Here is a 14,792-nt window from a genome sequence, read left to right on the forward strand (position 1 = left end):
TATCCAATGTGTTTGTCCTTCAAACACCATAAATTGCCACATATGTAGATCAGGAAAATCTAAATTTCCCCCGAAAAACTGCATAAAAACACCTTCTACAAACCCATTACAAATGTTTTATTGAAAGTAAAATATATCAAATTCAATTAACTAATCATCTAATATGATTAAATATCAAGTGTCTGTATAATATGTGCTCTTTTATAAATTTTCAGTGCTTGTTTTGTTTATTTTATGGATGGCTCAGCTAAACAGGCCAATAAGAAATGATTAACTACTATTATTCCTTTTAATTATACTAATGTCTAATTAAAACATCTACAAATAAAACTGATCAGAGATCAGGTAAACCCACAGACACTTGTTCAATCTCAGTAAATCTGCATGATTCATGGGTACACAGAGATCATCGCCCCCCAGTGGTGAACCATTGACATTTCCAAACATTTTGAAACAGTTTTGGGGTACTCGGACTCGAGTTAAATTTTGAACGGACTCGGACTTGTCAAGCAGTCGGATGAATTTGTACTCGGACTTGACATGGACTCGGACATTAGACTCGGAAAAACTTCTGAGTACAGTCGAGTCCGGGCACTAGAGGACACAATATTATTCAAAAACGAAACTAAACTACTCGTGTTGTTTGTAGCCAATCACAGACATGTTAAAGGAGAACTCGGCAACTCTAGCGAACTCTAGTCACTTCTTCGCTGATTTTTCCTTTTGTTGTCGCATGTTTTCCCCACGAGCTCCCCCTACAGCTGTGGGGGGGCGTATATTTCACAACACGGTCGTAAAAAACTCACTTGCGGCGGCCTCCTCCCCCTCTCTACAGCTGCTCATGTGCGTTTGTTTTGATCGGAGCAAGCCAACTGTATCGTGTGGAGCTATGTCTACCGAGGTGGGTAATCTGGTAATACATGCGTGTGTGTTTGTCGAATTGCCACAAGCAATTCGTGTTTCGCGCTCGTTCTCGCTTCTCACGAGACTTCCAATTTCTATCTTGCCGGGACGGTAGTCCCCAAGTTGCAAGGTTGGTTTTCCGCCTGGGAACGCTGGGGGGAGCGGGGAAAGTCACCAATATCACCAGAACAGGTTGTTTAACCATCCAAATGAATTCTAGACAGTTTTATTAAGTTAAAAAAGTTACCAAGTTCTCCTTTAAGCGCATGAACACAGTGGCAAATCAGAGGCGTTTTAGAGTCACCATGCGGAGAATTCGCTCAAAATGTAAGTTCAGAATCAGCACAAGATTTATCATTTCGCAAATCCCCTCATAAACAACAAAATATACGCAATATAAATAAGAGATTCACTGTGCAGTACAGACAACTTCAGTGTTTATGACGAGAGTTTCAGTGAGGGTGCAGAACGCGGTAAGTATGTGATGGCTTAAAGGGAGCGCTATTGAAATTATAAAGAGTGATAACTGCATTTAAATGTGGGAGTGATCCGCTAAATTTTAGTCCTGTGAGTCATGAAATTGCGAAGATTGACATAGCAACCTGAAAACGTGATAACCATAGCAACATTTTGTTTTTGTTACATTTACACTTTAGTCATAAGTTTACATACACCTTGCAGAATCTCCAAAATGTTTTTTTTAATAAGAAGGATCATAAAAACATTGTTTCTATTTAGTACTGCCCTGAAAAAGCTTTTTCACATAACAGATGTTTAATAGCCTAGTCCACAAGACAAAATACAAACCCAAAATGCAAGACAAATTACATAGGCTTGATTTTTAATATTGTGTGTGAATGACCTGAATGATCCACAAGTTTGTTTTTTTTTTTTTTTTTTTAATGGTTGTTCATGAGGAAAAATCCTCCAGCTCCTGCACATTCTTTGCTTTTCCAGCATCTTCTGCGTATTTGACTCCTTACTAGCAGTGACTATGATTGTGAGATCCATCTTTTCACACTGGTGACAACTGAAGGACTCATACACAACTATTACAAACCCTGCAAACATTCAGTGATGCTCAATAAGGAAGAATTAAGAGCCAGGGGGTGTAAACTTTTGAACTGGATCATTGGTGTAAATTGTTCTTATTTTGTTTAAAAATTCATTCATAAATTTAATCTTGCCCTTCAGAGGCTAAATAAGATAATAGCATGTAAAACAAAATAAGAAAAATGTAAACATCACCATCATCTTGCTCAAAAGTTTCCCCCTGGCTCTTAATGCATCGTGTTGCATTCTTGAGCATTACCTTGCAGATTCTGAAAGATGTACAGTAGGTAAACGTATGACTGTAACTATACATTGCAATCATTTTGTAAGATTTAAAATATTAAAGGCGCTATGTGTAGTTTTTCTACTAAAATGAATCCTTTTTTTATTGCCTGTGTGTGAAGGGGTTGTAATCTCACATTAAAATGATCCACTTTGCGGGTTTTGCTATTACCTCGGAAAGCAAGTATTCTTATTTTTATGTGAAGGTGCCGGGTTGGATTTACCACGAAATCCAGTGGCGTGACCTGCACGCGCGCTCCTGAGCCTCTCGCCTCGTCTACTGACTTTGCACTCAACAGCGATGACACTGCAACTTATGACATGTCTGATAACACTAAGAAACGACCTGCTCCCAGCACAACACAGACTCCAACACAAACTCCACATATTGATAAAAAACAACAAAAAAAAAAGAAGTTTTTTTTCTGCTGAAGCTCGTGAGGCCAGACGTGAATCGGATCAACTTCGGACAAAAACACGGCTCAACATCGGCAGGGCATTTGAATCATGGAGAAACCTTATCTACAAACCTAGAATGTACCTTTCCTGAAGAAAATGTGAAGTGGTGCTTGCAGTGGCAAAATTCGGCACGGTTGATAGGGTTCCATGCTTATCATGGTACGAGCATGGAGCATTAGTTCAACGTCAAGCTGATAAAAGTAGCCTATTATTGTAACGTTGCAGTGGGAGTTTACCTTAGTTTCCAGCATGTTGTGTGATGCTTTCTCCGATGTGTTGCGTCTCAGTCTGGCCGGTACCCAGAGTGCTTGCTCATGAGTTCGAGCACGCGCAAGAGCACGCGCTTGTAAACATATTGGTTGCAATCTGAAACATCACCGCTAGAGGCCGCTGAAAACTACATATAGCTCCTTTAATTTAAGGGTCCCGTTCTTCGTGATCCCATGTTTCAAACTTTAGTTAGTGTGTAATGTTGTTGTTAGAGTATAAATAATATCTGTAAAATTATAAAGCTCAAAGTTCAATGCCAAGCGAGGTATTTTATTTAACAGAAGTTGACTACAAAAAACGGCTGGATTGGACTACACCCCTCTACTTCCTTCTTTAGTGATGTCACTAGAACCGTAACCTCCGCCTACAGGAACACAGGCGTATTGATGGCGAAATGTCAACAGACGTGGTTGATGTTTATCTATAATCGGATACCGCAAAAGTTTAATTCGAAGTTGTTAGTTTGCTCTGTCCATTTCACCACGGACTGTTTTTCTAACCTGGGATAATATCAAGCAGCCAGGCTTCTCTCAGCGTTTCATACTGACGAAGGGGGCAATTTCAACTATATTCCAGCAAGCGGTAAGTAGTGATCAACTTCACATCGTTTCTCTTAGTAGGATGAAAATAATCTTACTTAAACTGTGATTAATATACAGAAAGCGATCAAAGAACAATCCCTTTCCAATCGCCCAAGCTGTCAATAACACAGCGCGAGTTTATCTGGACACTTGCCAAAACTCGTTATGAAATCAATGACGCTGTTACACTGCACAACGAATCTCTTACTGTATTTATATACCTCATGTTTGCATTGGTGAAATCATTAGTGAGTGCAGAAATTGCGTTGCAATGATAAGATCTTTCACGCGATCAACAGGCTGTCATCTGCTCAATGCTCATCATCACTGCAACCTTTTATGTGATGGGAATAGATCATTCTAAATACTTAAAAAACTTCTCACGATTCGTTAATCCCGATAGCTGTAATAGTAAAAACGTATAATAGCTGTAATAGTAAAAGTTTTCCAGATAGTTCCACATGTAATGCCAGATATTTCATATGCAAGCATGTCAGCCAATCACAGCAGAGGGCGTTTACACTGAAGTCTCACAGCAGACACGCCCCTTCAAACAGAGTGTTCAAACCAGGGAATGAAATCAGGCTAGGAAATATGCCTTTTATTTCTAAATTATAACAATTTTTGATCTAAAAAACATACTAACATTATAAGGGCACCCCTGGAAACATTATAAAATAATAAAAATAATCCATGGAATGGGACCTTTAAGAGCTCAGTGGTGAGACCTTTTGCCGGAATGTGATTGACAGGCGATTTGACCAATCATAATGCAGATTAAAGTCAGTGGATTTGAACTTGAAAAATGGTGTGTATTGATTTCTTTTTGCAGTTCTGGTGTTCATTCATGTTTAATTTGTGCTAAAACTAGAAGATTATCAGTTAACATGCTGCTTGAATTGAGGCCTACACATTAAAGCACCACAAAACAGTATTTATTGTTTGAATTTCCTATAAATTACTAAATTTGAAAGCTGAGACTTTATTTCATACCAAAAGTAACCTGCTCTGTCTTGTCTGTTGGCGCATTGTCAGTGTCCTCTTTGCTCCGCAATATATTTTTCACTGTGTGAGAACATGTGGAGTGAGAGCGGAATGGCTTGTTGTACGTAGCAACAGTAACTAAGAGGGGCGGGTCTTTGTAAAAGGTCAATTTCAAATTGTTTAAATCTTTGTGGACTCAGGCGGACTCGACTCGGACGTTAAGGACTCAGACTCAAGTCCGACTCGGCCCTCTTTGGACTCGGACTCAATTGTTAAGGACTTGGACTTGACTCGGACTCGACAAGGACTAGGACCCAACACTAAGTTATGACGTAACAAAGCCTCGTTTACTGAAATCATGTGACTTTGGCAGTTTGATACACACTCCGAACCACTGATTCGAAACAAAAGATTCGTAAAGGTTTCGTAGCTTCATGAAGCGTGTTTCGAAAGCGCCCATCACTAGCGTTCAGTGGATCTTATTACAGGCAGATACTGATCACAGACTTTTAACCTGTTAACCGTTGCCAGTGCGCCCGCGCACTGAAGCGTTTTTTTTTATTTTGTTCAAAGTTACTATCAGATTTAATGTTATACCTTGACAAACTATACATCATTAAAAAGATATAAGACTCAAGTTTCAGTATTTGACCACTATTGTATTCTGAGCAACTTCTTAATTTATGTCAGGAGTTATGAAATTAAAAAATGAGTCGATACCTTTAATATGAATTATGAGCGTCAGCTGCTCCCATTCAGAAAAAAACTCTGTGCTGTCGTCATGACAGCGCTTGACAAAACAACGTCCCTCAGGGCTTTTAGCTCAAAAATGTGCAGATTTTGAGAAATATGGATAGATTATCATAGGTTTACATCAGATTTCTATAGACAGGAATAATATTTATTGAATTTATACCCAAATGCGTCGATGTAATCATTATGAGCGCTTGGTACTCTATATACTGTGTTTTCAATTCATACCAATAGCCTGAGGGCGCTACATGCACAATAATAGTCCATATATGGAACATGAAGAAGAGCCATAATCATGTGACATTCCAGGATGTCACTGATACACACACAGCTAAACAGAGTAGACATGTGCCGGTATTCGGTAATGCGATAAATCGCGGTAATGAATATGCACGATATTGTTATCGCGGGCACTTCAAAATACCGTGAAAAATAATAGATCCGAATTTAGATTTTTAGAACGCGCATTATAGCTTATTTTCCATCAACTGCTTAAACAAACACTGTGTATATGCTGCGCGAAACACGTGCGCACTCTAATGTAAACAATCGCCACGTGTATAAGCATGCGGCCGGTGCGCACTTCTAGTCTAATGTAAACAGTCCTCACATGGAGAAGCAGCATGGTGGAAGGGGGAACGCCGCCGCCTACAGTCTATGGCCGCCGCCGATCTATCCGGATCCATCCCGCTTCTAAAAGCAGAGCTGCCAACTCGACGCATTCAGCGCGAGACTCTTCACACGCTCACGCCACACATCCGTTTTCTCACGCAGAGAAAAATCGCGGAGCAAAGAGGACACGAAGACTGTCAAACAAGACAGAGCAGGTTATTTTTGATATGAAACAGGAGAACAATTGTGTCACAGAACGTTACATTTAAACCATTTAATTACCAGCAGCATGTTAGATGACTAAAACAAATAGATAAAGAGGAGTATTTTGCTGAATATGTGCACTGCACTTTTTTTACATATTTATTATATTTTTACTTGTGTCATTACATAATTGTTATTATAATGAAAACCACATTGTATTTGATTTAATTAGTTATTTGTAACCTTTAATAATACCAGCTGATCTATATGGTTACATAGCATTATGTGAGATATTTTTTTTCATGAGAAAAAAATAACATTTATCCAAAATTAGTCAATATTGAATCAAGATTTAAATCAAATCCCAAGTATTGAATTGAAATCGTTAAATTTGTGTTAAGCAATACAAACAGTAGCCTACCAGACATTGTACCATGTAATCATTGTATCATGTTGTCACTAAACTTAAAGGTGCTCTAGGTAACTTTGTAACCTTAACTGAACAGCTTCGGAGTCAGTGGAATGGTTATATTACTTATTTCGGGTTGAATGGTGGTGGTTTCGCACCCCCCTGGTGCCCGAGAGCGGAAAAAACTCACTTGCAACTTTGGGACGCGGGTCGGTGTCAGGAAGTATCGCGTGATATCAGGTCTCGCGATGTAACGAATTGCTTGACGGCACTGCACACGTACACGCCCCTATTCAAGCACCGACGGGCTAGCTATAAGCAAAGGGCAACGATAGATTGAGTTATGGCTGAGGCTGAGCCTGTAAAAAAGAAGCAGAAAGCTAGGAAATCTTTGTCGGAGGACCAACGAAAGAGGAAACGGGAGACTGACCGAGCAAGTCAGACTCGAGTAAATATATCGGACCGGCTTTTTCAGAATGGTGAGAACTGAGAGAAACAGAAGCCTGCAAAACGGATGCTGATCCTGCTGTTGCACTTGTAAGTTAAGTATCTTTGGAATAAACTGTGTTTAATATTTAAATTTCAAGTAATTGCGACCTCAGGATGTTTGCTATTGTCTGTAAAGGTTTTTATTATGATCGCTGTCTGTTAGGGGCTTACTAGCTAGATAGTATAACTTTGATGTTAGCATTGTCATAGCAAACACGTTTGATTTCTGTAGTTGTTTGGCCGTTCCTCTGTCGGTTTTATTTGTGTAACTTACACTTTTATTTTATGTCACTAAGTCAACGCGTCTGATAGTAGGCAATATCAGACGCGCAAAATGTTGCACATATCATGATCGAGCTAGAAAAAACGTTCTGATGTTTTCTTAGACAAGCAAAGGTAAACCATCATTCTACCAGATGAACTTACAGACCTTGCTAATATAACTTTAGACAAATATTAGCCTCCGATATATATATATTTTTTATGCTCATGCCCATTCTCCCAAAAACAAACAAACAAACAAACAAACAAACACGAAAGCAGTAGTTCGCCTCGTTCATATCGTTCGTTCCCGGTAAAAATACTAGTATGCATGACAACACAATAAATAAAAAAATCGCCATCAGTTGGAAAGAAAGTATTGCTTTACTTGCCTCGGTAGACATAACTGGTTTTGAAATAGCCGGTTCCTCTGCTCAGCTAGGTTGACAGCTGATCAGCTGGGTTGCTCGTGGCAAGGGGGGAGGGACAACAGTTCGTTTTTACGACAGAGTGTTTGAAAGCATTATACTACCAGACACTAGGGGGAGCTCGTAGAGAAAAAACACTCAGACTTGCATAGTGTCCCTTTAATAAAATTCAGTTTAGTTACCAAATGTTTTGACAATCACAATTACACCTTGTGATGCAAGTTTTATTTATTTTTTTACATATCTGTAAAATTATAAAGCTCAAAGTTCAATGCCAAGCGAGATATTTTATTTAACAGAAGTTGACTACATCCCTCTACTTCCTTCTTTAATGACGTCACTAGAACCGTTTTTTGACTAACCTCCACCCACAGGAATGCTCCCTCATCTCTACCGAAATTCGTTTATGTACTTGCACACTTCTAATAACTTACTGTGTTTACTCAGCTCTTACGGTGATTTTCTGAAGTAAAACTGACGCTTCATCTTTTGTGTGATGTACAATAAACTTTATTAAACTCATCAGTATATGTTTGATCATCATTCAGACAGCAGACTTGTAGGCTATTGAATAATGGATACATACAAGCAGATGACAAATATGTTATAATAACCGTAATTAAACTACTAAACTATACCTGTTCCATCTCTATACAGCACTCTGACTCTGTAGGCATTATTGTCCGACTCGAAATGAACACCGTTACTGAGAGTTTCTGATATTATCATCATTCCGTGAGATGAAATTGTCCTGAGAGACTGAGCACGAGCTCATTAAGCTCCGCCCCCTGTGCCGTCCAGCAGCAGCTCATTTGCATTTAAAGGGCACACACTAAAACAGCGCGTTTTTCTGAGCCCCAAAAAATGACAATTTAAACATGCTGTAAAAAATGATCTGTTGGGTATTTTGAGCTGAAACTTCACATACACACTCTGGGGACATCAGAGACTTATTTTACATCTTGTGAAAAGGGGCATAATACGGGACCTTTAACTCTTCCGAGTCGCCGATCACGCCGGCGTGATCAAATCACATGACCAGTTTAAGACGTCGAAGCATAAAAACAAAGTCACGTTGAGCGCTGCTGTCCACTTCTGTCGAAAGTGCTGGCTTGAAACTCTATTTTACTTTTTGTTTTGTGTTGATAGACCAAGTAAAAACGGAGATATGATAATTTAAACTTTATATAAAAAAATATTGAAAATATTGACGCGTTCATAAAGGAACGCAAGATGGGATGCGACAGGCGTTGCATTTATTCTCATAACTTCGTCGGTTTTTGTCATAAAACAAAACGGAGAAAAATGTGTGAATCTGCTGACTCTGCTCTTCAGGCTGCACATTTTAGGGAGTGGAGGAGGAGCCAACTGAGCAAAGAAGTGAAATTGAAAGGCGCCCGCGGAAGTCGGGAGATTGACGGAGTAGACAGAGAGACATATATATAGAAAGAGAGAGAGAGAAAGATTATTGCTAGTTTTTGGAAAAGTTTGAATAGATTTTGAGAGTAGTTTAGGAGTAGTGTAGATAGTTTAGGTAGTTTTTTGTGGACGGAAAATGAAGCGAATGTCTTTGGTCTCATTGTTGACAGAAACTGTTTTGAGGAGTGGCACAGATAAAAAAAAAAAACTCACCTGATATTCGTTGTAAATAGTTGTATATATAGTTTGATTTTGTGTTCATTTTACCTTTTGTATAGTATATTTGCACTTTTTAGGAACCCCTCTTACTCAAGGAAGGAAAGCCCTGTAATGTAGCTGTCTGTGTAATTGTACATGAAGTGTTTTGTAGAGTTTCTAAGCAAAAAAGAAAAGAAAAAAACGCCTATTGCCACACCTGCTTTTTGCTGTATATAGTTAGATTTTATCTCAATTTTACCTTTTTTATGTTGTATTTGCACTAAATGGGAACCCTCATACTCTGGGAATGCAAGGCCTTAAATATAGCTCTCTGTATAATTGTGTGCATAAACTTTTAAAAAGTGGCAAAGCTAAAAAGAGGAAAAAAAGCCTATGGCTACACTCGCTTTTTTTTTTGTAAATCATATTTTTTTTGTATATAGCTTGATTATATCTGAATTTTACCTGTATATGTTGACATTTACAACTTGTGTTTACATTTTAAACCTTTTAAAATGCTTCATTGAGCATGTTTGTGTTTTTTGTAGTAAAAAAAAATTAATTTTTCTATTCGGATTTTGTGTTTTTTGTGTGATTTTGGGTCCAGTATGTTGATACAGTACATAAAAGTGAAAAAATAATTGTCTGTTCATATAGGTGATGTTGTGCTGAAAAAAACAATACCAAACATTGGTATGGTAAACATTTGTTTATGTCGCAAAATAAAAAAAAATAAAAAGTACTCAAAAACGGCCAAAATAGCCCAAGACTCCGAAGAGTTAAAGACAATAAACATGATTGCAATAATATTTGGTTTGCCTGTGTTTTTCAAGCCATGCCAGGTATTTTCATAATAATAGATTATATTTATAATGTAATGCTAATCTATATAGACTATCATTGTGCAGAATACTATAAAATAGTATATTTTCTGATGGATTTTTTTATCTGAAGCCAAATTAGATCACAGGAAATTATTTAAAACACTCGACTTGCGTTATAAAGTAAGTTTGGAGCACAAACATGGTTTTAATCTCATAAATTGTCATGTATTGATGGTGTGCTAAGCTAACATGCTAGCTAACCCTAGGTGCACCTGCCACCTAACTGTTATTCTTTTATGATTTTTTTCTAAATAGGAATGCTTACTGAAATGTTTCTTTATTCCAGAAGGGCACTTGATCCAGTTAGATACAGTGAGAACTTTGATAAAAGAAATTAGGGATTGAAACTCTATGAATAGCCTGTGAATAGCCAGTCATTAGTAACTATAATGCAGACAAAAGAAATGCATATTTAGAGCCATAACCAGGCTGGAGAGGTGTGAATGTGTGCAGGGGAGACTGAGACTGAATGGGGCTCGTTTGCACCACAAAACAATAGAGACAAAAGAGTGAATGGATGACGACTAAACATCAGTAGCATTTTAGAGTCTAATCAAAATAAAGGCATATGACATGATCTTGAAAAACATTTAACTAAATACAGAGTTTTAGACTTACCATCTTCAGATTTTACATATAACATGGTCAGACATGTGGCTTTAGCTGTAGTGCATTTCTAGATTGCTACAGTGCCAACTTCAATTTTATTTTCATGAAGATGTTTCATAAAAATAAATTTCTAATAACTTTACAAAATTTTGAAGCTATTTATAACTATTTTTTTTCATTATGGCAATAATTAATTCTACATTTAAAATAAACTGCCAGGTGTCAGCTTTCAAATGAGATCATACTTGTGCTTTTAGTGCAAGGGGATCATGAACTGTATCTGTTTCAGTTTGGGTATGTCATTTCTGGGGATTTTTCAAAAGTGGGGTTGCAGGTTAACAGGTTAAAATGCACGCACTTGTTCAATGTTTACAAGTTACAGTATATGCTGCACCAAAATTAGACATTTTACATTTTGGGAAATACAAACATTGAATTGAAAGCAGTTATGAACATTTCTGATTTTGATGTCACAAAAAACATTGTTCTGCCTCTACAGTAACTGAAATAATTATTGACCCATGATCCAACTGTCTGTCTTAGCCAAATATTTAAAGCTTGATATCACATTTTAATTGTGTTTTTAATTTGCTGTTTAATTTTATTACTTTAAATTGTTGTGGCTTTGTGTGACGCTGAGGAAAAAACTGCTCTGACTCAAACAAGTGAGGAAATATTATCATCAGCTAACATTACTACTAAAAGTAAAGTAATATTGTAAATAAATGAGCAATACTCACGTCAGTGTGTTGAGTTGACAGTGTTTATCCTGCAGTAGAGCAGCGATCTGATTCACTCGTGTGTCTCCTAGTTCATGTTCACTCAGATTCAGCTTTCTCTGGAGTAACAGGTTTTTACCCACTACTCTATTCACATACTGACAGGCTTCCTCTGCAGCAGGACTCAAAAACCTGCAGAAGAGTCAATTCAGTTCTCAACTATATGTCTGTTGCATTACAAAAACAATTGATACGATAAAAAAAATTCTTTGAACATTTAAATACACAAATAAATATAAATTTAAAATAAACTAGAGCGACACTCAGTCCTAAAGCAAACTCATAAGAACAGAAACGTCTCACAGAGCAGAAGGGCAAAAAGCTTACTAGATCATGGTTTTCAGTATGAATACAGAGTGTGAAATTAAGATCTTTCTGGCTTTTAAGCAGGAGAAGTGAGAAACGTCAGCACAGAGAAAACTGGCTTGTGAAACTGCATGTTTGTGAACATCTAGAGACTCATAGACCTGCTATAGAGAGATGCAGTGAATCTGGGCTTGATGGAAAACAATTGTGTTCAGAAAACTATTTCACTAAAAGGTTATCTAGAATTTTGATGAGAAGTGTGCACAAAAATAAAATTGTGCATTTCAATTATCAAGGTATACTCCAGAATAGCAGCCCATATACTGACCCATAATGTCTATTTGACCTTTAGCTCGTATCACAACTAAACTGTGTTGACGTTTATCATCATCATGACAGAACCTGCAGCATCTGATCTGATCTTGATCATTATGATGCAGCTAATTGTCAAGCTAATTGTTTAGCTAAAATAATATATTTGTTATGAATATTTAGCCTCAAATAAAAAATCTAGTTAGTTATTTGATCCCGTCTCACCTCAGTGTCTTCAGTTGACAGTCTGGATCCTGTAGTAAATCATTGAGCTTCTTCACTCCTGATTGTCCAGGATCATTTCCTGTGAGATCCAGCTCTATCAGGTGTGAAGGGTTTGATCTCAGAGCTGAAGCCAGAGCTTTATAACCTTCTTCTGTCACACTGCAGTTAGAGAGTCTAGAACAGGAATGAAAGCATTCAGCTGATTAATCAGTTAAACCCTGAACAATATAAATCTTTAAACTTGAGTTTTATTTTGTTCTTTGTACAAATGCATTGAAATTTAGATGCAAAAACTGACAACTGAATATGGAGGCAAACACAAGGCACAGAAATCTTTAATATGTTAGACATCAACATCACTTTCGAGATTACAATTATTTAAAATTGTGTAAGTCCGTTTATCGGTCCAAATGGGGGTTTCCGCCAGAACGGGTGAAGGTCTCTGCGTGTTACTGTCTTTCCGCATGGCAAAGTAATTTAATTCCATTTAAGCTTTTAACTCCATTTTATATCTGACTCCATTTTATATCTGACTCCATTTTATCACGACCTCGAATTTAAGTTTGATTGCCAATTGGTTATTGGTCAAGCAGCACTTTTGCTGCCCTAAACGCAAATTCACTTCTTGTCTTTGCAAAACATGTACACTTGCATGTACATTAGCGCCAAAATATTAGTCGTCACTAATCTGACGCAAAACTTGCGGTAAAATACAAATCCGTTTAATCTACTTGGGAAAACCATTTCAGAGTCAGTCAGAATAAAATCAAATGTAACAATTTATTATGTCAGGTAAATGTATCATGCCAATTACATAATCAGTTCAAAGGTAATAAATACAAAAGATCAAATGCTCTGGAATAAAGAGAGAAGATGCGAACCTGACAATATAAAATACATGATGTGGAGTGCCTGCATACACTCTGCATCACGGTCTAATTTGAGTTACAAATCGCCACAAGTCTTCTTTAAACACTCAGACCAAGGCAGAAACCTCTTTTCAAATGTAAACATGAGTTCACAGTGGGAATTTGCATTGATCACCGTCCCAGACTTACTGGGGACAGAAGTTGAGGGAATGATGTGTAAATTGGGAGGTGATCAACTGAAGTGTGATCGTGTCTCGAATGGGGATGGTAATATATCAAGAGAGTTCAAATGTTAATTTCCTTTGTTTTCTCAGAGAGTTGCCCTCTCTTCCAGTTCTTCCAGTTTATCCAGTCTTACAACTGTACAGGTCTGAAAGTCTGTGATCTGAATGATCCACAACAAGTAACCTGAAAATGGTCGGAAAATGAGAAAAATTAAGTTTGAGAATGGCCTAATTAAAGTCCAGACTTCAACTGCATTGAAATGCTGTGGAAGTACGTGAAACACAGCTCATGCTGGAAAGTCTACAAATGTCACTGAGCTGAAGCAGCTTTGTAAGGAGGAGTGGGACAAATGGACCAAAATACCTTCACAGTGGTGTAAAACACTCATAGACTAAAGGAAGTGTTTAGTCGAGACTAGCTGCAAAGCTGAAAGCAGAATCAAAGATACACAGCTCCCTCAAAAGCACTAAAATACATTAATCCTGCCACATAAAATATTAAGAGAAGTGATTTCTACCAGATATCGCTCTCCATTCTGTGGCAGATTTACCATCTCTAACAGAATCAACATTAGGTATGCAAGTCCTTACTTTTAACATTCACTTCCTGTTCTCAAGATGGCTCCGGGCTGTTTGCTGGCTTGCCGTCAGATGTCAATGCCATTTGTTTTATATGTATTGCTATGGGCGATTTGTTGGTCGGTGATTGAAACCACTGCTGTACTCACCTACGATCGTCAAGCCCTTCTTTATTTACGTCTCTCTTCGGCGGACTGCTGCGGACGCATCCCTATTGAGGATTATTTCTTCAACTCACGGGCCTCCTCTATCTTTCCTGCGATCAGCTGTCACTCGACGGGCTGCTGTCTGCATCGTAAAAAGCGTGCCAGAAAACGAGGAAAACGCAGTGGACTTCTTGTTAGGCTAAAAAGACGCGGGGCTTCATCGCCACGGATTATCCGCGCCTGGCCTGGAAGCTATTGGTTGCCTAAACACAACAGCGCCTCGGAGTCACAGCCTATCGGTCCTGTTCCAGTCCTCTCGGACTCATGGACCCCCTTTCGTCAATCGTTAAGACAACGCCGCGTCAACAGAGGTGTCGACATTCGGAACCTTCGCACTCTGGAATACGTCAAACCACCGGCTGTGCTTACGGACACCGGACCACAACAGGTGAAATTGGCGCTGGTAAACGCAAGATCCATCTGCAACAAATCATTTATTTTAAATAATTTTTTTACATCTCATGACCTGGACTTCCTATTTTTGACGGAAACCT

The 14,792-nt window shown here is 38.1% G+C and overlaps 2 protein-coding genes across 2 annotated transcripts in view; one reads left to right on the forward strand and one right to left on the reverse strand.

The window, feature by feature from the left end:
• LOC307161663 (NLR family CARD domain-containing protein 3-like) overlaps window positions 1–12,572 on the forward strand; it is a 339,467-nt gene extending 326,895 nt beyond the window's left edge. The window contains exon 10 of the mRNA XM_079876534.1: window positions 12,530–12,572. Within this exon, the coding sequence (XP_079732660.1) occupies window positions 12,530–12,564 (35 nt within the window). The 3' untranslated portion in view covers window positions 12,565–12,572. The remainder of the gene's footprint in view (window positions 1–12,529) is intronic.
• Window positions 1–14,792, reverse strand: part of LOC307161660 (NACHT, LRR and PYD domains-containing protein 3-like) — a 40,335-nt gene that overhangs the window by 12,095 nt on the left and 13,448 nt on the right. The window contains exons 8-9 of the mRNA XM_079876528.1: window positions 12,421–12,594; window positions 11,539–11,709 (exon numbers count right to left, since the gene is read on the reverse strand). Coding sequence (XP_079732654.1) covers window positions 11,539–11,709; window positions 12,421–12,594 — 345 coding nt within the window. The remainder of the gene's footprint in view (window positions 1–11,538; window positions 11,710–12,420; window positions 12,595–14,792) is intronic.

This window comes from Squalius cephalus (genome assembly GCF_949319135.1).
Source record: "Squalius cephalus genome assembly, chromosome: 7".
NCBI classification, from domain to species: domain Eukaryota; kingdom Metazoa; phylum Chordata; class Actinopteri; order Cypriniformes; family Leuciscidae; genus Squalius; species Squalius cephalus.